The following is a 25637-nucleotide window of genomic DNA, read 5'->3' as shown; positions in this document are numbered from 1 at the left end:
GAAAGAATACATGAGGAAGGAAAAAGAAAAGAAAGAAAACAAGAATTGAAAAAAAAAAATAGGGAAGTGAAGAACAGAAAGAAAATAAAGGAGGGAAGGAAGGAACCCTAGTAAAAAAGTAATATATTTAAAATACATTTATTTCATATAGTTCAAATCTATTAACATATTTATTGACAGATAACTCGAGACTTACTGATTTAAAGGGGTCATATGATGCGATTTCAAGTTTTCCTTTCTCTTTTTACAAGCTGTTTGTGCATAGATAAGATCCCTGAAGTTGCAAAGACTAAAGTCTCAAAACCAAAGAGATATTCTTTATCAAAGTTAAGACTCGACCACGCACCCCTAAAATGCCTCATTCAAACACGCCCCCACATGTCTATGTCACGGTGTGGGCAGATTTGCAAAACACCACCCAAATGTATACGCAAAGAAAGAAGGCGGAACTATTATTCTCGCTGTAGTATTGTTGATGCCGCCGGCGCCATGTCGTGGAGACGCTGTGTTTTGTTGTGAAAGAGAAAGTACTGTGTTTGGGCTTCCAAAAGAGGACACAACTAGAAATCAGTGGTTAAGTTGTATTTACAACACTGTTCCAGAACAGTCTCGTTTATAATGGGTTTTATTGTTTTTGTGTCATTGCTCCGGGACACGGCATCACAATACGGTAAGGGCCGTAACATTTCTGTCTCACGCTTGAGGTATTCGGCCAATCACAACGCACTGGATAGCTGACCAATCAGAGCAGTCCTCGCCTCTCAGAACGATGAGCTTTGTAAAAATAGACGCGTTCCAGAAAGGCGGCACTTAGAGGAGCAACAATAATGTACAGTATGTGGAAAATAATGTGTTTTTTTACCCTTAAACTGCATAAACACATTGAATTACACCAAACACACAAAATAATGTTCTTTTTAGCAATGTCATATGACTCCTTTAAAAATTTTATTTGGCATATTACTTGTGCACAATGCATAATTCTTAATGTTAAGTCTAAAATGTGTTTTAATGTCACTTTTGATAAGAACTTTATGATCTTTGAATAATATCAGTCTTTAAATGCAAAAAATCTAGAAGTATACTTGAAATAGTTACACTTTAGCACAATCAAATATGCTAAGTATATCTTTAATTGGACTTCAGCACTACTTCCGCACAATTAAAATGCATTAATTGCAAAATTAGTTGTTCCAATTTAGCAGACTTTAAATATATAGTTTAGTATACTAAAAGTACAATTTCAGTCTATTTTATTAAGTACATAAATATAAAAATGTGTTTGTAGTATACTTAGCATGAAATAAAAGTACTTCAAATGCATTTATATATATTTATTTTTCACTAGGGAAGGCAAAAATAAACGCAGAAAATAAATAAAAGAATTAAGTAATTAAAAAAAAATGAAATGAGGGAAGAAAACAATGAAGTAAGGGTGAAGATAAGAAAGGAAGCACAGAATAATAGGGGAAGAAAAATTAAATATATTAAAATTATAATAAAGATATATTACAATTTTTTTTTTAATACAAATTGTTTTCTTAAAAAAAAAAACTAACACTAGCTTATCTATTCTTTTTGTATTCTATCTATTTGTTTTGTGTTTATATATTATACAATTAACAAAAAGCAAAAAAGCCTCTAACACTAGCTTACTCTATTCTTTTTCTATTCTATCTTTTTTCTTTTTATTTATTATAGAAATGAATGAAATGAGGAGGAAGGAAGGACAGAATCAAATGGAGGGAGTAAGAAGGAATGAAGGAAAGAAAGGAAAAAACAAAGGAAGGAAGGAAAAAATGGAGGAAACAATGAATAAGAGAACAAAGTAACAAAGGAAGGGATGAAGAATATTAGAGAATACTGCAGAACGCAGGAGTGCTGATGATAGGTATTTTCACAGTGGGCTCCTCTGAGTAGATAAGATGGTCATTGAGAAGGTCACCACACACTCAACCAATACCAATCCTCACTGAGATACAGTATCAATACAGAGCTTCGAGTGCAATGAAAGACTTGAGCAAGTCTGGTCTGTGACTACCAAACCAAAGAGGACATGAAAGAAGCAACATGAATCACACTTGTTCAGACAGATAGGGATTTCAGGAGTGGTGCAACACTGCCCCCTACTGTTTACTGTGTGATCTGCACAGTCTGACCAATGGTGTGTGTGTGGCCAGACACAACTGCGTCACTCCATAAGACACACAGTCAACACTCTAATAAACACATTCTAATAATCCACAGCATGACAATATGACATCATAGAAGGCTTCAAAGAAAGAAAAAAAAAATACTGCATATGCAATCATTTTAAAAGCAAACAATAGCAGCAGCAGCAATTGCAATCGAAACTGCAGTCCAAAACAGGCACTTTAATGGAGAGAAACCTACATGCTCAAGACGCTGATTTGTTTTTAAGACTGAAGCACGCTGGTAAACAAATGGCTGTATGGGGGATAGACAGTTTCTTTGATGCTCCGTTCAATTTGCTCAGAGACGACATCCTGCAGGTCAAAACTGAACAAGGAATACTCTGAGGAAAACAACAGGCATGAATGTGTGTGTGTGTGTGTGTGTGTGTGTGAGAATGGTACACTACAAAGGCTGCTGCGATAATGTAATGCTCAATGTTTGTCTATCATCAAAATGATGTAAAGCCCTATTGTTCACTGAGCAGGCTGCTATGGGTTTGATTAGGTTTGTAAGAGAGTAAGTTTGCAGGGCTCACATTGAATAAATGCCCGACGTTATCATGTTGCAAAGCTAATTGCGTGATGCTCGAATAAGAAGTATATTAATTGATAGTTCTGAGTATTAATATAATATAATATAATAAATATGAAATAAAAATAGCACATTAAAATGGTTTCTGAAGGATCACTGCAGACTGCAGTAATGGCTACTGAAAATTCAGCTGCACCATTAAAAATAAATTACATTTTTTTTGTAATTAATTAATTTGTTTGTTTGTTTATGTGTTTGTCAAATAAATGCAGCCTTGGTAAGCATTAGAGACATCTTTCAAAATTATTGAAAAAAATCTGACCAACCCTAAACTTTCAAAGAGTAATGTATAGTAATAATAATAATAATAATAATAATAATTAGTGCTGTCAAACGATTAATCGTCATTAATCGCATCCAAAATAAAACTTTTTTCTGCACATAATATATGAGTGTGTACTGTGTACTGTATATGCATTATGCATATATAAATAAAAACACATGCATGTATATATTTAAGAAAAATATGCTATGTTTATATATTAAATATATTTATATATAAATATCAAATATAATAATATAAATGTATAGACATGCAAATCATTTCAAAATATATACTGTATGTGTGTGCGTTTATATATAATACATAATAAATAAAAACAGTAACATAGTATGTAAACAAAAACTTTTATTTTGGATTCGATTAATCGCGATTAATCATTTGACAAGGCAAATACTACTACTACTACTACTACTACTAATAATAATAAACTATGTTTATTTATAATCATAATTACATTTTGAATTGAGCTTGTTGAAATGTATTCAGGGATTGCCTTCACTGAAGAATACATTTATAATGCCTTAACTTACTAGGTTTTGGCACAGAGCTAATGTCTCTCTTTATCCCTCAGCCCTGTAAACTTCCTCACGACAGATTTGATAAACATCCCAATAGCGCCACAAGTCATTTCCACAGAAGCTATTAAATGCTGCATGAACTGCAACAAATGCCAACTTGCTCTCTGGTGAGTTCCAAGTCAAATTGTGTAACACTCTGCTTAGAAACCCAATAAAATCAAAGTTTTTAAGCTTTGGATCCACAAACAAGGATTACATGTTCTTTATCTTCAATTTACTCTGCCGTTTCGTCTTTCCTTTAAGATTTTGAAGCAGTCCTGGGTTCAATACCAGTTAAGCTCTATCGACAGCATCTGTGAGGTTCTGACAATTAAGCTACCGCAGAAAGTAATTTGGAATCATCCCCCAGTTTGTAAAAACAAGCGATCATGTTAACAGGAACACACTTACAAAGGAAGACTATGGGACAAGACTTAAAGTTCCAAGGTTTAAAACTTGGAACTAGAGGGACAAAATTGTTTAGTAACTTTGACTGCACAAAGTAATACAGAATTTAGCAATACAGGACTCTTGTTGTGACCTTGTAACAATGGTAGAAACAGTTATGTGCAATGCAGGAATGGGAATTTAATTTTAATAATACATTATATATTTATAATAGGTATGAAGTACATTTATCTCATACTAAGTATACTACAAATACATTTACATATTCATGTACTTAATAATATATACGTAATAATACATATTTATAAAGGCAAATGTTGTACAAACTTCCCTAGTAAAAAAATAAATATAAAATGTATTTAACATACATTTATTTCCAACTAAGTACAGTTCAAATCTATTAACATATTTACTGACATATCGCTTGATTAATTTAACTTTATCTGGAGTATCACTTGAGTATATATTTAGTTGGACCTCAGTAATACTTTTGTACAATTAAAGTGCATTAAGTACAAAATTAGTTGTTCCAATTTAGCAGACTTTAAGTATGCCAGTTATACCAAAAGTACATAAATATGTAAATGTATTTGTAGTATACCTAGCATGAAATAAATGTACTTCGAATATATTTTAGTATATTTATTTTTCACTAGGCTTGTCTTAAACATATCCTATATTTTCAGAAATAACATAAAATATAAAAAATTGCCAAAATGGAGACACGTAGGTCATAATGAAAAGGACTAAAAGTATAACACCAGTAAATGTAAAGAAAAGGCCAGCGTCTTTCAGCATGTCACCAACACGCAAACATGAAATACCCGACATACAATAGTAGTTCTTTACAGGTTTTTCCACAGCATGTCACAGATTGCAGTGAGCCATAACACAAGCAAAACCTGGCCCTTCACACAGACACACACACACCTTACTTCAAAACAGGTCAGACTGAATATCAAAGCAGAACATTCCCCAGCAGATGACAAATTTTCACACAGAATTTTCAAACAGATGTATAATTTCTGTCAGGATATGTCTATCCACATGCATATTCACTCTGTTAAATAAGAGTGTGAATGCTGGCTGAGCAGTGTGTCTGAGCTTCATGAGAAATGCAGGAGGTCTGGGAGGCAGAGGTTCATTAGCGGGATGCCTCCACACTTCACACCCGTCTCGCACCTCCAGCTGTGATTCCTCTTCCAGAAACCAAATGCATCACTGACAAACACAGTCTAATGCTGTCCAGCAGGTGTGAGAAAATCTATATTTACACACTGACTACCAATAAACAGCCATCTCTAAAAAGCAAAATACACTGAGTGAAAGCAAGAAATGGTGAGATGGAGAAGAAATTGTGAAAATGTACAAAAACATTTTTTGTTGTAAAAAGTGTGCATTTTTAGACATTACATGACTATGTTGAAACAAAATCACACAAACAATGAAACAGGCTTCCCAAACACTCCACCATCTTCCATTGACCCCTGTCTTCCTCTGTCAAACTGTCCGGCCCCAAATGCCACGGGCTCAGCCAGAAAGCACACTATAGTCATGTTTCCACTGTCAGGCAAAAAGCGGGCATGCTAGTGCGTGCCAGGGCCAGTCGCGCTTCCACTGTCACATCCGGGGCTTGATCGTGCCTCGTCGGTGCTTCCTTGGGGCCAATGGCCCGGGTTTTTTGGCCTGACAAAAACCTTGGGCCAAAGCGGGCTAACGGGCTAGAGGAGTGGTTATGAACAGAGGTGGAGTTTCTCCGTGTCTGAGAGCGTCAGCACTGTGGATCATTTCATAACAGCTAACACCAGCATTAAAGACTTTTAACATAATTTTAGCTTAAAACTCACTTTCAAACAGCAGCGAGTGTCTTCACAGACTCCAAGATGGCCATCGGGACAAGACCACAGGAACCAGATGAGTCCTTTGCACAATCTGATTCTGTTTTAGCCTAGATTTAAACTGCTGATTTTTTCTGCCCAGTGGAGAATGACACTATTTCGACAAACTATTTCCCCATCTAAATACTGTAAAGCTGTTTTAAAGGCACCCAGCTTTATATCAAGCCGATGTAAAGCTGCTTTGACACAATTTGCATTGTTAAAAGTGCTATACAAATAATATTGACGTGACTTGACTTTTGGATTTAAATCTTTGACAAAACGCATTTAACAAATGGCCGCTTTTATCATGTTCGTTTTGTGATCGCAGTAGTTCCAGTGACTTATTTCATATTAGTTTTCTGATAACTTCTCTTTGTTGGTCAAATGATAGAGTTGCGTGAAGTTGTTCCAGAGAGGCGTGTAAAGGGCTGGCTTTAGTGAAGTGCTACAGAGCTTCTGGCCCGACGGTGGAAACGCATCGTGATTTTGGGCTCGGTGCTACAGGTCCGAGGCTATGAGTCCCGCCCAGCCCATTTAAAGCACTGGCTCACACTGGCCCGCCAGTGGAAAAGCGGCTATTGCCAGCCATTAAGTGGTTTACTCATGGTAATACTGCATAGCTAGCAGTGTGATACTCTAGAATAGTGGTTCTCAACCCACGGCCCGTCACAAATCTAAATGAGACCCACCATGCTGAACACACAAAAAAATGACTTTCAGTTTTACAATTCATTTTAAGCTATAATGTTTTTGTTATGTAAAATAATCTTGTTTTTGATATATTATTTTCAGACATGAGCAGACCAATGTACTCATGTAATTAACGTTACGCACTTAACGAACACTTACAAGCACGAACTTTGGCAGAATTCAATTAAAATAGTCATCAGCAGCCATTAGTTTGGTAAAATTGAGCATCAGAATGGACAAATTTGTTATTAAGGGAGAAAAACGAAATGTGGAAAATGCCAGCGAAGGAACACATTCAAACAAGAATAGTCGCAGCATCAGCAGTGAAGGCAAGGAGAGTGCTGGACTTTCGGCATCAACTTGAAGATGTTCAGGCAAAAGGAAACACCCATACTACGCAGCACTCATCTTTAATTGCAGAAATGTGGCGAAACATCTCTGGAGAGAACCTCAGATTATTAAAATCGAAAGTGCTTTCCATATTTGGATCAACATAGGCTATATTTGTGAACGCACATTTTCTGCAACGTCGCGCATCAAGCCACGCTTCCGTGTGCATCTTACAGACTTACAGACTCGCAACTTCACTGTGCTGTTACCCCTTTTGAGACGAATTTCACAAAACTGGTCAGCTCCCGACAGCATCAGCTGTTTTATTAATGCTGAGTAGAATTATTTTTTTATTTAATTCAATAAATGTAATCGTTTAGATATCATAATATTTAGGCTATAATATTATAAATCTGGTTTGGTTTGTTTTGGTGATGTAATATGTAAATGATATGTGTGTGGCCTGTGAGACTTGCACTTGGACCATAGTGTGACCCAGTGGAAATTTTTTTTTGAGAACCACTGCTCTATAAAAATACACTGCATTCACAAATATGTGGTAAATAATGCACACTGTAATTTAATTAAAACTCTGATACTCATCTATAAAGAAGAACATATATTTATCAATTTACAATAAACATAAACAGAGCAGTGTTTAAACAGAGCCACAGTATCGCTCTATACTACAGGCTACTACATCATAATATACTAGAATAGGAGAAAGTATTTTAAAACATTGATTATTACTTTAATTATTTTAGGCTTAAGTTTTATCTTTTATTTCTAGTCATCTATATTTAGAGGGTGTTGACAAATTATTATAATATCACAAATATGGCTTCAGGCTTGGTGTTTTACCTAGATTTATAAATTTTCTATATTAACAAAAAAAAAAAAAAAAACAGTTAATTGAAATAAATCTGAAATACAATAAAATACATTTTTTAAATTAGATGGAAAACTTAAACTTAAAAAACGAATTAGAAATGTTGCTTTGGTAACTAATTAAAATGTGTTAAACTACTAAAATTACTACAAGTTAAAACGAAATGATTATTAGAAATATATAATAATAATAATAATAATAATAATAATAACAACAAAGCACATAAAATTACTAAAACTTACACTAAAATTAAAATGAAAAATATGAAAAAGCTAAATCAAAATATTAGTCAATGCTATAATAGTAAAAAAAAAAAAAAAAATAATAATAAAACAACAGCGACCCACAAACAGCCACTGAGTGTCACTGCTATACAGAGAAAAACAGTCACCTCAGACTAAAGAGTGTTTAGAAAGAAAAAGCAACTATGTTTTCAAATACCTGTTCTAGTAATTCAAATTTCAATGCTAATAATTTTGCAGTAAACCTATTCTCTTAACTTGACAAGTACAAAGTGCCCGTGGCAATAAAATTGTCAAAATGTTTAAGGTTTTTTGGTCACACTATATGTCCTAGTGGTACACCAGGTGAAGTGCACTCTGGAGAACTGCACCCATAAAAAATATATATTTTGCATTGAATAAACATGTTTAATATATTACATGGGGACTTGAATTAGTTTTTTTGCTCTCAAGAAGCACCTTTGTGCTAAAGCGAAATGGAACGGCCTTTGTTTTTTTAGTTATGTTTTAATTACAGCTTCTCTTGATGAATGTCTTTCCATTGTGGCACAGCATTGCTTCCAGGCAACATAAACAGCTTATTCTAAACTACTAAAACTGTGAGTCTTCATCTCATTTGAGCGTACAAATAGATTTGACACCATTTATATACATACATTACTATTTAGTCTGTCAAATATGCGCCTGAAATGTTTAAAACAGATATAATTTTGAAAAAAGTATTGGTGAAGAGAAACAGAGGGCAGACAAATAATATTCCAGATATTTTAAGAAGTTTTAAAACAAACAGCATTACTTACTACATTCTTTCAAAAAATAGTTGTAACATTTGCAAACAGTAGTACTTATGATCACCTTCATAACCACTAGATGGCAGCCTAATATTCCAAATATAGTCTCTCACAGTAAGTTAATATTTCTATGATGGTTTTCCATTATTGTGCTTGGAAGTATACATTTTAAATATATGTTCTACATCTACATTTGTTTTTGTTTGCTTGTTTTGTTTTGCCAGTGTCGTGAGTTTGGGGCAGGACTTGGTTTCAAAGCACCAAACAGCCACAGTGTTGACACCTTACAGGGACTACAACGATTTATAAATAGCATACTTCAAAGTATACACACTAACTTTCAAGTGGAGAAGCTCTGAAACATTGAAAAACTATTAACAAAATGCATCACTTACAGATGATGTCATTGCAGACTTAATATACTGCAATAAACAATATTTGAACCGAGTGTACTCACATCAAACTCATTGAGAGCGGCGGCCAGCTCGCCGATGCCAGCATGCCCGTGCTTCTCATCGGTGGGTGAAGTGGCCTGGGCAGAGCTGGAGATGCCCCCAATGGCCTCTTGGACCTGTTTGAAGACATAGTCGCGGTTGGCACGTGTAGCAGCCACGTCGGGGTGGCGCAGGAAGGCCTGGGAGGCAGTATAGAGCATAGTGGCGTTCTTCTTAAGAGCCCCTCGAGCCGCCGCCATCTCGTCCCTGCACTGAGGGTCCTTCAACTCCTGGCACACACATACAAATATATGTTTTAGACCTGTCACTTTAAGACCCACTGCACAGATCTAATATACTCTTGGACATCCGATTTTCTTGCTAATGTTTATATTAATTTAAAACATAATCATCTGTGTTTTATGTGAACAGTCCACACGCAGGGCATTTTTAAAATAACTGTGTGTGCATTTGCCCATTGACCATTGTATAGTTAGATAATAGCTAGTTAAATTCTAATAGTAGTTAGATAACAACTAACTAGCTGCCTAGTCAGATGTCAGAATGCTTAAATTTACCTCAAATTAATTGTAGTCATTTGTGTACATAAAAATATAAAAGCTAAACAAATTATTAAACCCTGAATTAGTTTCTATTAAGACTGCCTATTCAACGAAAAAAAAAATTCTACCCTCTCCCTGGATATATAATAAAATGTTTTATTGAGTGCAGTTGGTTGCCTTGTATACATTATGTAGCATTTTTATAAATGAAAAAAAAAAAATCATTTTGGGGGGTTTATATTCAGCAGTTGATGGCATTTATTGATATCCATTTATTGTGCATACTTAGTGAGCCACGTAAGATAACATTAGGATGAGTAAATATGACCATAGTAGACCTCGAAAATAATGCATATTGCATGAATAATGTAAATGTATCCCCCTTCCCTCCAAAGTGAAACAAAGAAAAACATTATGATAGCAATGATATTACGCAGCGCCTGAAAGTAGTCCCCAGCTATAATCATAACTAGTTACCTAGCTGGGGACTATTTTCAGGTGCTACATAATATCATTGCGCCTGCTGCACCCATGGTACGGCAGCAACGTTCCTCGATTTATATGCCGGAATGAGAGTATAGTTCCTAGCCATATCTGCCTAGAAAATTGCAACTTTTCATTATCCCTCAGTCTTAGTACACAATGTAACTACAGAAGAGTCAAGTTTTAAATAGTAAAAATATTGAAACTCTTTGGTCATTTTTGAGTGAGATGCTAATGGTCTAATCCGATTCAATGATCTATGCTAAGCTAAGCTAAAAGTGCTACCGTCAGACCCAGAGACCGGCTGAATGGATTCGAAAACAGTAAAACTCAACTGTTTAAATCTTGGGGACTTGGAAAATGAGCCTATTTCCAAAAAAGTGGTGTGTTCCTTTAAATAATGATAAATTAAAATGTGTTGTACCTAAAAGTAAAAAAAAAAAAAAGTACTGTACTTAAATACAAAATACAATAACTTTACTCAAATAAAGATTAAATAAAACGTAACGTGTTTTAACATTAATTTATATTTAATTTAGTGTTTCCCCTGCGTAACACTAGAGGGAGCCTGAGTACCACTAGAGGTACTTGAACCACACTTTGAGAACCACTAAGTGAAACATAGTGGAACATCAATAAGCTGAGGCCATCGCCGATCTTTGACAGTTAAGGGGTTAAAGCACAGCAATTATTGCTTCAACCAATGGTTCATTGTATCACTGTGCAACACCCTTAGCAACATATACAATCGATACAGCATTAAAACTGTTCTATGTATTATGTATTTCAGCTAAATTAACTGACTTATGAGTGACTCCTGCTGGTGTCATTCACCTTTAATTTTGAGGCCATGCCCTTCATCCAACAAAGAAACTCTTTTCATGGGGGAGAAACCTTGATGTGTGCAGGTGTCTGAGTGGAACCATATTGCCAAATCTGTAGTTTTCCCACAAAACTGAGCTTCCTTTATACAGCTGTAGTGGGCCGTTTTTTGTTGTTGTTTTTTTTTTCAGTCTGTAGGTTGCGAGACCCACCACCCCCCGGAACACAATTCTGACCCCCTAAAACGTGATTTTAGTTTGATTTTAATAGCATTTTCCTCTGGAACACAACCAGGCTAGTTTTGAATAGCAATTGGGTTGGTTTTGTTACACATACCTGGCAACCCTGGAGTGGAAGTCTACAGTTTCCAAAATAGTGGAAGGAATATTAATGTATTTATTAGTTTTCTGTTTCAGGTATGGTACTTGTACGTTCATCAGTTTGCACTGTAATGACACTTACAAACTGGCGCTATGCTGCAAATCGATTTGTTTTGCTGAGAGACAAGCAGATGTGAGTGTTTGAGAAAATATTACATATGGCATTAAAAAATAAATGACACAGTGGATTAGAACAGTTCCTATTCTGTTTTTATTCGAGCTTTATAAGATAATTATCTTGCCATTTACTGTCACTGTCAGTAACTTTTTCAGTGGAAGGATAGCATTTAATCAATTTAATTCAAAAAAGTAACCAATACAATTTGGTACATTATTTGGTAACCATTTGATAAAAGCAGTAAGGTACAAGCAGCTGTGCTGTATTTTGAATAAGTCACAGCTGAAGGGGTTGCAGGCATTCCGCTTCCTGTCATGCGTATTAACACCCTTCAGCCAAGACCTACACAATACAGCATGGCTTCTTGTACCTTACATACATACATACAGACAGACAGACAGACAGACAGACAGACAGACAGACAGACAGACAGATAGACAGATAGACAGATAGATAGATAGATAGATAGATAGATAGATAGATAGATAGATAGATAGATAGATAGATAACAATTGTGATATTTCATAATACCTGCTGTCTGCGAGCAGCAACATAGTTGAGTTTGACCATCTCTTTTCCAAACTCCTTAAAGCGATTGGCCAAGTCCTGTTCATTGGTGGCATTCTTGACAGCTTCTAGAGCTTCTTCCACCTGTAAATCAACACGGACACACATACAAATATCCAACTATTTAAAAATCATCAATAAAATGAAAGGTAGTAGAAAAGTTCCATAAAGCACTTTAACTGATGTGATTGAGTGACAGTTAACTTTTGTAGTGCTTATTATTGGTTCTCCTGGGGCACATATAATTCTGACAGTTTTCACTCTCAGTAATGAGACTAGCAGAAGAGCAAGGAGGTGCTTTGTCCCTTGTGGGACATCTAAAAGTTTCTCAGCCTCATCCTACACTCTAAAAGCTCTCCTTTCGCAACCATTACGTTTCACAGATCTTAGTTTTTAAATTTGTTTAGTGGTTATATAACAGAGAGGCTGCTAGTAAACAAAAAAGTGTTTTAAATCCCTAAACTTAAAAACAAAAAAGAAGAAGAAGAATTGTGTTTGTTGCCTTAGTGCCGGTGGGGAACAAAAATTGAAAGAAAATAGAATAGTGCAACTAGAAGCAAAGGATCATGGGTGAGAAAATTAAGATGCAAATGCAAAAAGACTAAATTCTGCCACTCTGAAAATAGTCTTATCTACACCATAAATATAAATGCAAAATATGGGAGCCTAATTGATGACCAGAAGCAAGTGAATGAAGTGAATATTTGAGAATGTTATTTTTGCATTTTAATAGTCTGTTGCAAAGTTATGCCAGGAGGTTGTTGCTTCAGCAATATGCGCTATGCAAATAAACAGCAGGACCTTAAGATAAAGTTTACAGTTTCTTTGTAATATAATACACATAACTTCTTTATATCTAATATCCTTGGATATTGAAACAATTGAAAGGCGGGTGTGGCTTGTTCTGAACCGGTGGACAGTGACCAGCTGTGAAGACCAGTTGCAGCGATGGAGCTTTGAACACTCAATCAAAATGAAAAAGGGGGAAAAAAAGATGACGATGAATTCACCATGAGACAGTTCTCAAAGGCAACAAAAATGTGGTTAATTAATGTATATAAAAGTGTAACTGTTAAGGAGTAATATGTTTGAAGTGGCTAGTGGAGAGTAGGGAGGTATGACACAGTAAACAAAACAAATAAAGTAAAGTAAAATAAAGTAAAGAAAAATAAAAGTATTATTATTAAATGACGAATAAACTGTGATTACACAAATGGCCTGCAACTATGGAAAAATGGCCAGTGAGAAATAAATAAGAAGCAAACATACGATCTTGAGGTGAGCCAGGAGCCTCATGACGTCAGCCATGTCAGCCAGGATGAGGAGGCGAGTGACGGCAGAGAGGAGGGCGCGTGCGGCACGGACCATGGTGCCACGTTTCACAGAGGAGCAAGGGTCATCTGCAAACTCTGAGGAGGCCACGCGCATTGCCTCGCCTGCACAGAGACACAAAACAACCAAGACAAAAGCAAACAACATATGTTTAGAGTTCCACCACACAGCAAATCCCTTGTGCATGTCTAGCATTTTTAATTCGGAACCCACTAAAGCTGCATGGACATGTCAATGGTTTATTAATAGCTGTGCATCTGTTTACCATTGAAATAAACTGTGAATACAGGCAAGTTTGCCAAGAGTGTTCATTAGTGAAACAGCACACTACAGAAAACCAGTGTACAGGGGGTTGCTGGTGTCTGGAAAACAATGTGCCAGATTTATGTCAAACACTCAATGAAATACAGTGCAGTCCATTTTCCAATTCTAACTTATTTAGAACTTTGACCACAAAAGTAGAAATCATTATGCAGAAAATAAAGTTTAGAATAAAAAAAGCCATTGGTAGATTGGCACAGGAGTTATGTAAGCAGCTTTTTAATACCCTTTCATTGTGATTGACAGTATTAGATGGCCATGCACCTCCTGAACTTTTATGTATTCAAAAGTAGCATTTTCTATGTATTTATGAGTTATACTTAGGAGAAAAAAGCCTGATTCAGACTGTCAGAATGTTACTGTGGCATGCTTGCTGAAGTAAAAATGAGCAATTTATCTCAAAGTTCATTGACAGAATCTATTAATGACCCTACAGTAAGTGGACTCCCACCTTCCATCTGAACAGGAGCCGCAGGCGGGACAGAGTTGATTAATGAAAGCTTACAAAAAGCCTGGCTGAGACATTAGCAAATGTCATTGAATCTGAGAATGACATACAGAGAAGAAAGATTGTGGCAAACTGACTTCCCAGAGTCTAGGGAAAGAGAGAATATTTATTTTTTAAGCGTGTACAGGCTCTGTGTGGGTGAATACTTGCGTGCACATAATAAATATGGCTGTACTTTAGTGTATGTGCGTGTTCTGCTGTTTCTCTCACACAGTGAACTGAAACAACAGAATGCCAGCTATTCTTAACAGAGCCTCGCTGCTGTCCCTCAACTTCCAGGGGAAATACATTGTTGTGGCAGCTCTACCTTCACGGATTACCACAGAAGGTTATAATCTTATTTCCTAGCTCTTTTTTTTTCTACCCACAGTATAATTTAACCAAGTCAAAAGAACAGACACATTCAGACAAATTCTCATCCAAGCTATGTGAATCAATCCTTATTTTTGCAATGATGTTTGGTCATGCAAATGGCATAGAAATCAAAAGCTAAAAACAGTTTTAAACCTGCTTTCAAAGCACCAGACTGTAATATCACATCCGATGACCTAGAACGAATGAAAGTGAGTGTTAGAGATAACCAAGTCAATATTTAATGAGAACAATGCTTACTTCTCCAGAGAAACTAAATCATAAGTTTAAAAAAAGCATGTATGCATAAAAACTAAATTCCTTCACCTCACTCTGTCAGAAATAATTTCTACCAACTACTGAACAGACAGGACTGTGTGGTATCAAGGGCAGTGAATTCATCTATGCTGACTTAAATAAATCAGATGGAGCAGATATCATTGTAGACACAATGTTGACATCCTGCCTACTTCCAGATGCTGCCTGAAAAGACAGAATTTGAAGGTTTTAGACACACACACACACACACACACACAGCTTACACACACACACACATAGCCTACAAGAGTCAGCCAGAGATATTAATGCTAATTATTTTTGATCAGCGAGAGGATGTGAAAGAGATCAATGTTTTCTATATATTTTATATGAACAATAATTAGATTTGTTAAATGAAGAGAAACTTATGACACAACTACATCCATCGGCACTACTTAAGCTTGGTAGCAAATTAAGACTACTGAGAAAATGATCATGAGTATTCACCAGTATTCTGTGAGGTTGTGCCAATACAACGAAATGAAACAAAAAAAAAAACAGTGACTAATAAAACATTTAGATGAATGGGTCATCAGTTTCTCATCATTTAAAACAAAAACAGAACATTACAAAAAACAAAACTGACTGATAAATGTTGAAATAAATGAGTCATTAGTTTTTCATCATTTAAAACAAAAACAAAACAAAAACACACAGTGAATGATAAAATGTTACGATGAATGGGAATGCTAACAGATTTCTCCAGGTTTTATGGACCTTGGTAGAGCAACTTAAAAAAGCTAGCATTAGCCGAACAGCCTATTGATCCCTGAGATGACCCTCAGCTCTCATTACTGCAGCCTTTTTGTAAAAACACTGCAGTCTTGATTTCCTTCTGCAGTGTATCTTCTGCATTGTCTTTTGATTCCATACTTGACCTTCTGAAACACTAAGATATATATAGTAAAGTTTATTATTAAATCATGTAAACAAACCCCAAGCTGGACAGGACACAAATGCACTTACATTTCTCTGAAAAGTCTTAATATGCAATTTTGCATTGAAGAGCTCATGTGGGAGGGTAAGGCATTTGTAACTTATTTTAAACAAATGTCAAATCAGATGAGCAGATGTTTCTTAGATTTGTTTGGTCTTATAATTGACTAGTAGCTTAAAGGATTGGTTCACTTCCAGAATAATTTACTCAGCCCCATGTCATGGTCATGAGTTTCTTTCTTCAGTCTCAAAGAAACTCTCCAACTTCCAAATAATCTGACATTATTGTTGTAATTTTTTATTTATTTATTTTTGTAAAGGGTGTTTGCCTTTCTTAGCATGTTTGCTTTGTAAACACTGGGTTGGTACTTCTGCGTACGTCACACGTACATGATTACATAATATGTGAGGTCGAGCTAGTGCAAGACGAGCATTTGTGGTTAAAATGTATATATTATATATATATATATATATATATATATATATATATGTGTATTTTTTTTTGGAAACTGACCAATCGTTTCACTAAAACTCTTATTCCTCAGCTAGGATTGTGTAGAGCCCTTTGAAGCTGCATTGAAACTGTAATTTGGACCTTCAACCCCTTGATTGAAGTCCACTATATGGAGAAAAATCCTGGAATGTTTTCCTCAAAAACTTTTATTTCTTTATGATTGAAGAAAGAAAGACATGAACATCTTGACATAGGGGTGAGTAAATTATAAGGAATTTTTTATTCTGGAAGTGAACTAATCCTTTAATTGTCTTTTTCAAAAGTAATTTTTCATTGTCATTAACATTAACAAACTATGGGACACAAGTGACAATGAGATCAAAATCTAATTTCAAAAATCACATTTCTTATTTCTATTTTAATTATTTTCTTTGTCCTTTAGCCCCTGTTTCACAGCCACTCAGACCATTATGTCCAACCTGTGTTCATTGATCTCATCCCAGTTAAAGGTCGGCTTGCTAATGGGCCACGCAGAGTATTTTAACACACTTCATTCTGCCCCTGTGGCCGGTGCTTGGCTCAGTCTCCATCTGTCAGTGCTGCAGTCCCTTCCCTGCAGTACCTAAAAACACTTGTGTATTTTCACCAGATATAACTCTAAAAACTCATTGAACAGGGATATCTCACTGCAGACCTGTGGGAAAATATATACAACTACATTATGTAAGATTAAAAAAAACAACAAAAAAAAACAGCCCATAGACTGTATTTGTGTTTTGTTGTGTTTTGCTCCCCATGTGCTCCCCATGACACAGTTTTCCTTTGTGTTTGATTGTGCTCATTGAATTCAGGTGTGTCTCATTTATTCCTCGTTTAGTTAAGTATTTAAAGTGTGTTCTGCCCTTTGTTTGGAGTCCGGTGTTAAACGCTGATGTTGTGCTATGTGTGTGTTCCTGCCTGCCCTGTGTTACCCCTTGGATGTTCATTAAAAAAACTGTCGTTCGTAATAGAGCCTATCATCAGTCTGGGCCCAGCCTATGCCCGAGCCTGCCGCAACTGACGAGCCATCGCTGCACGGAGCGACAGTGCTGAGGATCGCCATGGAGCCTGAGCTGCTGATGATGTCAGACCAGGTGTGAGAGCCGGCTACAACGCCCACCACGAGGGAAAAAGACGTGGACAGCGAGAGCATGGCGAGGAGCTCTGCCCCCTGCACCATGGCTGAGGGTGAGCTGAATGTGGATCTGGGGCTGGGGAGAGTTTTTGGATGTGGATACTGACTTGCCTCCTCTCCTCCCTCCTTGTTCAGAACCCCTTTGTCACTCCTGTTTCCCCGTCCAGCCCAGAAAGGGCTCCTGTTTCCCCATCAAGCCCAGAGAGAGCTGCTGTTTCCCCGTCGAGCCCAGAGAAGGCTGCTGTTCCCACGTCCAGCCCAGAGAGGGCTCCTGTTCCTGAATACGGCCCAGAGAGGGCTTCCGTTCCCAAGATCGGCCCAGAGAGGGCTCCCGTTCCTTAGTTTAGGGTGCTTTCACATCTGTAGTTCAGTTCATTTGGTCCGGACCAAAGGCAAAAAACTATACATTGTAGCTATTTTTAGCCGTTTTGGTTCCTTTTCACACCACACTGTTTGCTCTGGTCCGAACCAGCTGAAACAAACCAAAATGCAGTCACGTGACAACATCCGCTTCACTTGTTGGCTAGATGTGTCTTTGAACGCATTCCCTAAACTGCTTTTCGATTGGTCAGAAAGAGCGTGTGGGAAAGTTCCTTCGGTGCTCCCGGAAGTAAACAAAGACAGGAGTAAAATGCAGTAGACAGCACACTGCTATTTTGAGGCTCCGCACCTCCTCACAACCCCAAGTTTGTCCGCGACCTGCCATGCTAAACTGCAAACTGTCAACAAACACTTCCTCATCCTATAATGCACAGCGCAGCTGACTACGGCAGCTGGTTTAGTCCAAAAATGCGCAGTGTGTTTTTTTTTTTTTTTTTTTTTTTTTTTTTTTTTTTTTTTTTTCTTTTCTTTCAAAAATGCGATTGCTGCTTTCTCACCTGCCCAACCGAACCGCACCAAGAGGGAAAACGAACTCTAGTGCGACTCAACCGAACTAAATGAGGCAGGTGAGAAAGCACCCTTAGCCCTGAGAGGGCACCTGTTTCCATGTCCAGCCCAGAGAGGGCTCCCGTTCAAGAGTTTAGCCCAGAGAGGGCTTCTGTTTCCCCCGTCCTGTCCAGAAAGTGACTCTTTTCCCGAGCTCAGCCCAGAGAGGGCTCCTGTTCCTGAGTTTGGCCCAGAGAGGGCTTCTGATTCCAAGTCCAGCCCAGAGAGAGACTCCGTTCCTGGTGCAGCCCTGTCGTTCCCCTGTCAGTCGTGCTCCCCATGTTGGGAGTCGCAATTCGGTGTGTGTGGGCAGCACACATTAGCCCTGAAAGCCTGGAGGCTTAAAAATGCCCACTCGCCCTCCCGCTTCTGCCTCCTCCACCGCTGTCGTCTGGCAGCCCCTCTGCTCACTCTCAGCCCACCATCTGTATGGTGTGAGCTCCACGGCGTGCGTGTCTGGAGAATCCCTGGCCTCTGCCTCCAGCCTCTGAGTCCCAGAATCTGCCTCGGTCCGTCGACCCAGCAGCTCCACCATGGCTCCTAGCTCCCTCCTCTCCTCTGTGGACAATCAGTTCACTGGCACTGCTGGGCTCCCCTGTCTATCGTCGACGAGGTTCAGGTGTGTCTCATTTATCCCTCATTTAGTTGAGCATTTAAAGTGTTCCTGCCTGCCCTGTGTTATGCCTTGGATGTTCATTAAAAGACTGTCTTTCGTAATTATCCATCTTTTCCTCATTCCTCGCTCCTCACAGAAGCAGCAAATCCTGACAATTATAATTCTATTATATTTCCATGAATTTTACAGTCCTAGAAATACGTATTTTAAAATTATCCAATATTTCCAGGTTCCCCATGACTGTGAGAACTGTAAAAAGAATTGTTGTATGGTCCTCATAAACTGATTTTCTTCTTTGTTTTCGTCTGAATTAGTTCATATTTAAAGTCCCAGAAAGAGACAGAGAATCATCCCAGACTCCCATTAATATTATATTAGCAAGTAATTTAATCCACCACCAAACTAAACAAATTAAATAAAGATTTCACATTCATTACCTCATCAAAGAGTCCTCAAAATAAACCACAAAAACAGAAAACAGATTATTATTAATACGATACAATGACAGCTAATACATTTCAGCTTTTGGGGTTTAAAAGTGTCTTTTTTTTTTTTTTTTTTTTTCTCTTCTCCGCAACCTCATAATTGCTCTTCAGCTGTGTTTATGGGATGATGAATGCTCTGTGAAACACCATCAATAACTGTTTGCTATTTTCATAGAGGTAATTTGGCTGAGCAAACACTAACTTCAGTCCAAACCAATGAACATGCTAGTGCTGGAAAGGGATACAGTGTGAATGGGAACGATCATAAAATAAAGGAGAGAAAACTTGGTGAGAGAGAGAGTCTGTGTGTAATGTGCTGCCAGATAAGGGCTGTGCATAATAGGCAGGACTTATAGGTGAAAAAGGAAAATAAAACTTTAGCTTAGCTGTGTGCAAACAGCCGCACACGGGCTACAAGCCCACAGCCCTCAGCAAATTGGCACATTAATGTCTTTTAGGGTCAGATAATGTGACAGATAATGTGTCTCATTGGTTCCCAAATGACCCTAAAATTCTTCTCTACTCTCTCAAGAAGCCAAACATGACTAATAGACAGAGCATTGGCCACTATGCCATACATTGGAGTTAAAAAAAGAAAACCCTTAATATATGTTTGGTTGCTTGATGGGACGTTGGAACAAATAAGCAGCAGATTTTGTTTGGGACAGTACCTCAGAGTGATAAGACCTCAGAGTGATAACAAGCTGCTCACCTTGCTTGCGGACGTCCTCTACAGCTGCGATAAGCTCCTCCTTCAGGTCCTGGCTGTCCTTAGCAATCTGCTCGCCCTTTTCTAGAAAGTTCTGGGTCGCTTGCTCCACAGACACAGCCAGCACGTGAGCTTTCTTGGAGCGTCCCTTTTTCTTACTGGATGGACCTTTGTTACTAGTGTTGACCAGGGTGGTCACCTGTGGACGAGAAGAGTCATAGATGAAGACTTGTGCAAAAGACTTATTTTTATCACCTTTGGACTGAGCTACATATATAGGGTAAAGCAGGTCTGTCATCGTAGTTCATTTGGCACATTTATGGATGAACACAAGCATGATCAAGCCTAAGTTTGTTTATTTCCAAACCAATGGGCCAGAAAAACTGCTGGGTTTGTTTGTTGCTTTAAGAATTATAAACAGGTAAGGGGCTGCTCACAACAATCAAAGACATCCATCTACAGCTATACGCACATAGACCAATAATTAAAAATGCAGTCATTCACAAAGACATGCCTGTGTGAACAGACCCCAAGTGTCCCCTTAAACCTTCCCATAAAAAATCAAACAGGAATTATGGTCACAACACAAACTCAATGTCAAATCTAAACCTCTGAATGGTTTATATATATATATATATATATATATATATATATATATATTAGTCAAGACATACATGAATTAGAAAGAAAGAAAAAGATTGTTTTAAAAATTGTTTCGTTTCTGTGTTTGTTTGTAAAGAAATAATGTTAAGAAATATTTTGATATTTTGAAGAAATTTTCAGATTTGGTGCTCAAGAAACTTTTTGAATTCTAAATTTTAAAATCAATTTACTGTGTCCTTGCTGAATAAAAGTATTAATTTCTTTCAAAACATAAATCAATCAATCAATCAATAAACATATAAATTGTACCTGAATAGTGTAAAGGTATTGCCATCAGACTTCATCATTGTACAATGGTGTCGCCACTTTTCTGTATGGATATTTATACAATTTACATTTTGTATCAGTGTTGTTAAAATGTTTTCAAGACAAGCAACAAAATGTGCCTCAGGTCTGAATTGTAAAAAGAGTCTGACTTTGTCTGAAGTCTTGAGCGTCAAGTGCACAAGTGTAAGTCTTAGTTTAACACCGCACCACATTATCAAAATTCTCAAATTTCCCTTATTAAGTACAAGCGTGCACTTGGACAGTGTGAAAATAACAATGCCTATCTACTGTGACAGATGAGATTATTTGCATTGCAGACATTTCTGGCAATTGAACACATTTGTCTACACGATTAGATCTACACATTCCTAATAAAGTGTGCGCAGTTAAGAAACATTTTATGTGATGTATAGTGACTCATTCAATAGTCAAGCTTTAAGCTCTCAAAGGGCCCATAAAACAGTGCTGGTTTTCACTTTCTGCAGCAGGGCTCTGCTGGGACTGTTCTCCCAGGGTAATGTATTTTCAAGAACACCCACGCCAAGTAATTACCATAGTACAACAGAGGACTAACTCGAGTTCCTTGTCCAAACTCAGCCTATACAGCTGATAAAGCTTAAGACCCCATTTGCCTGAACATTTATCCCAGTTATTCCCAAAGCTGATGCAAAGCATAACACTGGATCACATTTAAAGAGTTTTAATCAAAACAAAGCATAGCTGACCTTTAAAGGAGAACATAGTAAGTGATCTCTAACAAATTCATCTTAGAATGGGTTAATGATAATGAAAAAACTGACATTGGGACAAAAGATTGAAATCACTTTGTAAGGAAAAGCTAATATAAGGCATTACAGTAAATATTGCCAGCAAATGTTGCATTACGCTTCATTACACAAACAAGAGAAATTGTATTCAATATAACACTCTCCGCTAAACAGAGTTCAGAAAGTTCAGTTGATGCATTAGGGATAAATGTACAGTCAAGACTATCATTATCACAAAGCAAACCCCGGCAAGGCCTCGGCGTGAAGAAAAGATGAAAGATTCTGGTAAGAATCTATGACGGCTATGTTGGGAATCAGTTGCCTCAGAGTATAAATACATATGACTGCAGAATGCTGCTATTGACCAATCAGAATCAAGTATTTAAGAAGGTTGCCCATGTAAATACCATGGTACATGATTACTATAATCATTATCATGGTATTTATTACGGCTTGTCACATAGCAATGTTTCGTTACTAAATGAATTGCGGTTTTGAATGAATCACCACCACCTGCTGGCTGTTTTAGTTTCACAATTAGAGTATCATTACAAAAACTAAATAAATAAATATATTTTTCATTAACACATAAAATTACTTTCTTCTTTTTATTTATTTTCGAATGAAGACAAGTGATGCTCAAACTGAAAACAAATAGCTGAGGCAATTTGAGTCCAGTTTACAGAAATCAGAATGATTTGACTAGTCATCTCAGAAAATCAGAAGAGAGAGAAAAAAAAAAAACACCAAGAAAAAAAATAAATACACAAAAGTCATTTAGAATAATGTTATGATGCTTTTTATGGTCTTGACAGCCCCAGTCCTTATTCACTTGCATAATATATATATATATATTTTTTTTTTTTAAAGTCACTTTTTGTGCTACACAGGGAAAATAAATAAATACATTTTGTAAAAAGTACATGCAGGTTTGGAACAACTAATAAATAATGAAAAATGGCAGAATAGTAAATAATAAAATATTATTACTGGATATATACTTTAATCCTTCAATCCTGGTGCATCAGATTCACAACTTATTGAACAATCCTGTTTTACTGTAAAGGAGTTCAGTGCTCCAGTGAGGGAATTCCCTGACACTAGTATCACTCATAACCACACAATCAATCCCCAATGAGACTTACCTTCTCTTGAATAACACTGTCAGTGTCAACAACAGTGTCAGCAAGACAAATGGAGCACTAACATTTATAAATGAACCACAGATCTGGTATTCTCTGTTCTATAATAATGTGAGAACAATAAAACACCACGACACTCCCACTACAGTCATTTCATAAGGACAGCGGGGAAGTGTTTTTAATAGTATTATGACAACAAAAGTGTAAAAAATGGTAGCAATAGAAAGACAGTCATTGATTTAGCCATTGCACTAACGGCTAACCCTCCAGAATTCCTGCTGAGCTGGCTTTCATCGTTATCATGATCTGGTCAACAGTGATGATGAAAGCTGATCACTTCTATTTTACATATACATAACTATCCAAGGCTGTTTACTGGTTGAACCAGCTGGGTCCATATCGAAGCATAATATAGAGTGAAAATAATGTAAAACTGTCCTTAAAATCAGGTTTGTCCTCTCGTGGACCATTTACACTTAACCTAAAATATGTCTTGCCCCCATATTATTATCTTTAATAAGAAGTTTCCCACTTTTTTACTTTTTGGGTGAAACTTGGCCAAGTTTTAAGATATAGTATTTAAGAGTCAGACAGACAGATTCACATATTGATTCAAATGTTACCACAACTGCAACTCATGCAAAGTCCTCCAAGTCCATCTGACAACTCTGGTCTAATTGGAGACATACTCCACTCCTTGAGTTTTATCAGCAGACAGAGACTGGGTTTCCATGGAGACACCCACAGTCCTGTCAAAGCCATCAACAAAAGGTCCAGGTGAAAAAAAAAAAAAAAAGTTGCACTGCCACATTATATTTCAAGCTGATGTGGCAAAAGTAAAAGAATTAAATAAATAAAAAATAAATAAAAGTGACCAAAAATTGCTACTTAAAAACTTGCTTTTCATTTTTATTTTATTTTTTTATTTTGTTACAAAGCCATGGCTTTGTTAGGTTCAAAATCAAATAGTTTTGATTTGTTTAGCAATTTTTGGTCACTTTTATTTTTATTATTTTTTTATTTTTTTACTGAAGCTATTATAGGTTATAAAAATACTGAGAGAGTGCTGTTCTGTGCTGAAAAGCGTTGCTATCTCAGGAATAAATTTCATATTAAAACAATAATAAACTATACAAATAATTATAATTCAAATATATTAAAACAGTTTTTTGTGATATTTTATATATTTTTTATGTTCTCTACAATCATAAAATAATTCACATGGGCGCTCTCTACCGACAACTTCACAATGCCTTTAAATGATGGACGATTTGGCTGGAAGTGCCGTGGGAAAGCTCATTATTTCCCCATGAAGATTCCTAAGACTGTGTTTCAGGTGTCCATGCCAAAATGATCATGGTTACTAACAGCAAAGGATGTCAAGTGGAAGAAAAGATGCCATCTAACAGACAAAAGTGTGAGTTCCCCCTGTGCTGAAACTTAAAAAGAACGCTCTGTTTCTACCAGCCAAGCCACAATCCTTTCACGGTGTCAGAAAACACAGAGGGTGGCAGTAATCCTGCATGGGGGGCCTAAAAGAAGGGGAGTCTGCTTGAGTTGGGAAACCTAATTGAAACCTTCAACCTAAAATGATAAATGAAGCGGCACTCCACCTACTTCTGATTTCAAGGAAGCGCTGGTGGCAATGAGGTACACCTAATAGTGATGCATGGCAAAAACAAAAGAAAAGGATAACATTTTCAGTGTTGGTCCATTTTCTTGAAACAGGCATAATGGAGAGAAAAAAAAGTTATAATGAAGAAGAAAATAACAGGATATTACATGAAATGGTAATGGAGAGTGTTCACACGTCACTTTTTTTCTCGACAATCAAAGGAAAAAGGAAAAAGTAACAAAGCCACCCAGCCTTATTGAGATAGTTAAGTAGCCTTTCTGTTGCACTATTTATTAATTCACACAGAATATCATATGATCATTATTATCTGAATGTCACAATAGGCCTCATAATCGTGCAAATTGTTTGGTAATTAATGCTTGCGATTTAAAAGCTCAATGACAAACAAGGTCAAAGTTGAAACAGTTTGAATTGAGTGTTATTTTACAGTACTTGACCTGCAACAAGTACATTGGGGAAAACTGAATTAAGTCATGTAAAATTGCCTCTTTAAAAGTGGCATTAACCTTTAGACAAGTATAATCAATCAACTAGAACATTGAGGGCTTACTAAACAAGAACAGCTTGCGCCAATGCAAACTTCCTTTTGGTCTCAAAAACTACTGCCAGGATTTACTAAAGAAACGCAGTGAAAAATTAGCGATCAAAAGGTGGGAACAGTTATTTTTTGCGGCTGACCTTACTCTATATGTGTTTGTAGAAATATCTCTTTCAGATGCACAATGTATGGGAGGAGAGTATTTAAAGCTCCAGTCCATTGCATCTTTGCATCTTTGTCGTCATCTCTGATTGAAACCTGCATTTGCA

The 25637-nt window shown here is 36.8% G+C and overlaps 1 protein-coding gene across 1 annotated transcript in view; it reads right to left on the bottom strand.

Moving 5' to 3' along the window:
* LOC306874086 (catenin alpha-2-like) overlaps nt 1-25637 on the bottom strand; it is a 488426-nt gene that overhangs the window by 374868 nt on the left and 87921 nt on the right. The window contains exons 3-6 of the mRNA XM_079423823.1: nt 20359-20554; nt 13494-13660; nt 12189-12308; nt 9315-9581 (exon numbers count right to left, since the gene is read on the bottom strand). Of these exons, the coding sequence (XP_079279949.1) occupies nt 9315-9581; nt 12189-12308; nt 13494-13660; nt 20359-20554 (750 nt within the window). The remainder of the gene's footprint in view (nt 1-9314; nt 9582-12188; nt 12309-13493; nt 13661-20358; nt 20555-25637) is intronic.

This window comes from Barbus barbus, assembly GCF_936440315.1.
Source record: "Barbus barbus genome assembly, chromosome: 8".
NCBI lineage: Eukaryota > Metazoa > Chordata > Actinopteri > Cypriniformes > Cyprinidae > Barbus > Barbus barbus.
The sequence above is the reverse complement of the archived record's forward strand: the minus strand, read 5'-3'. Positions and strand labels throughout refer to the sequence as shown.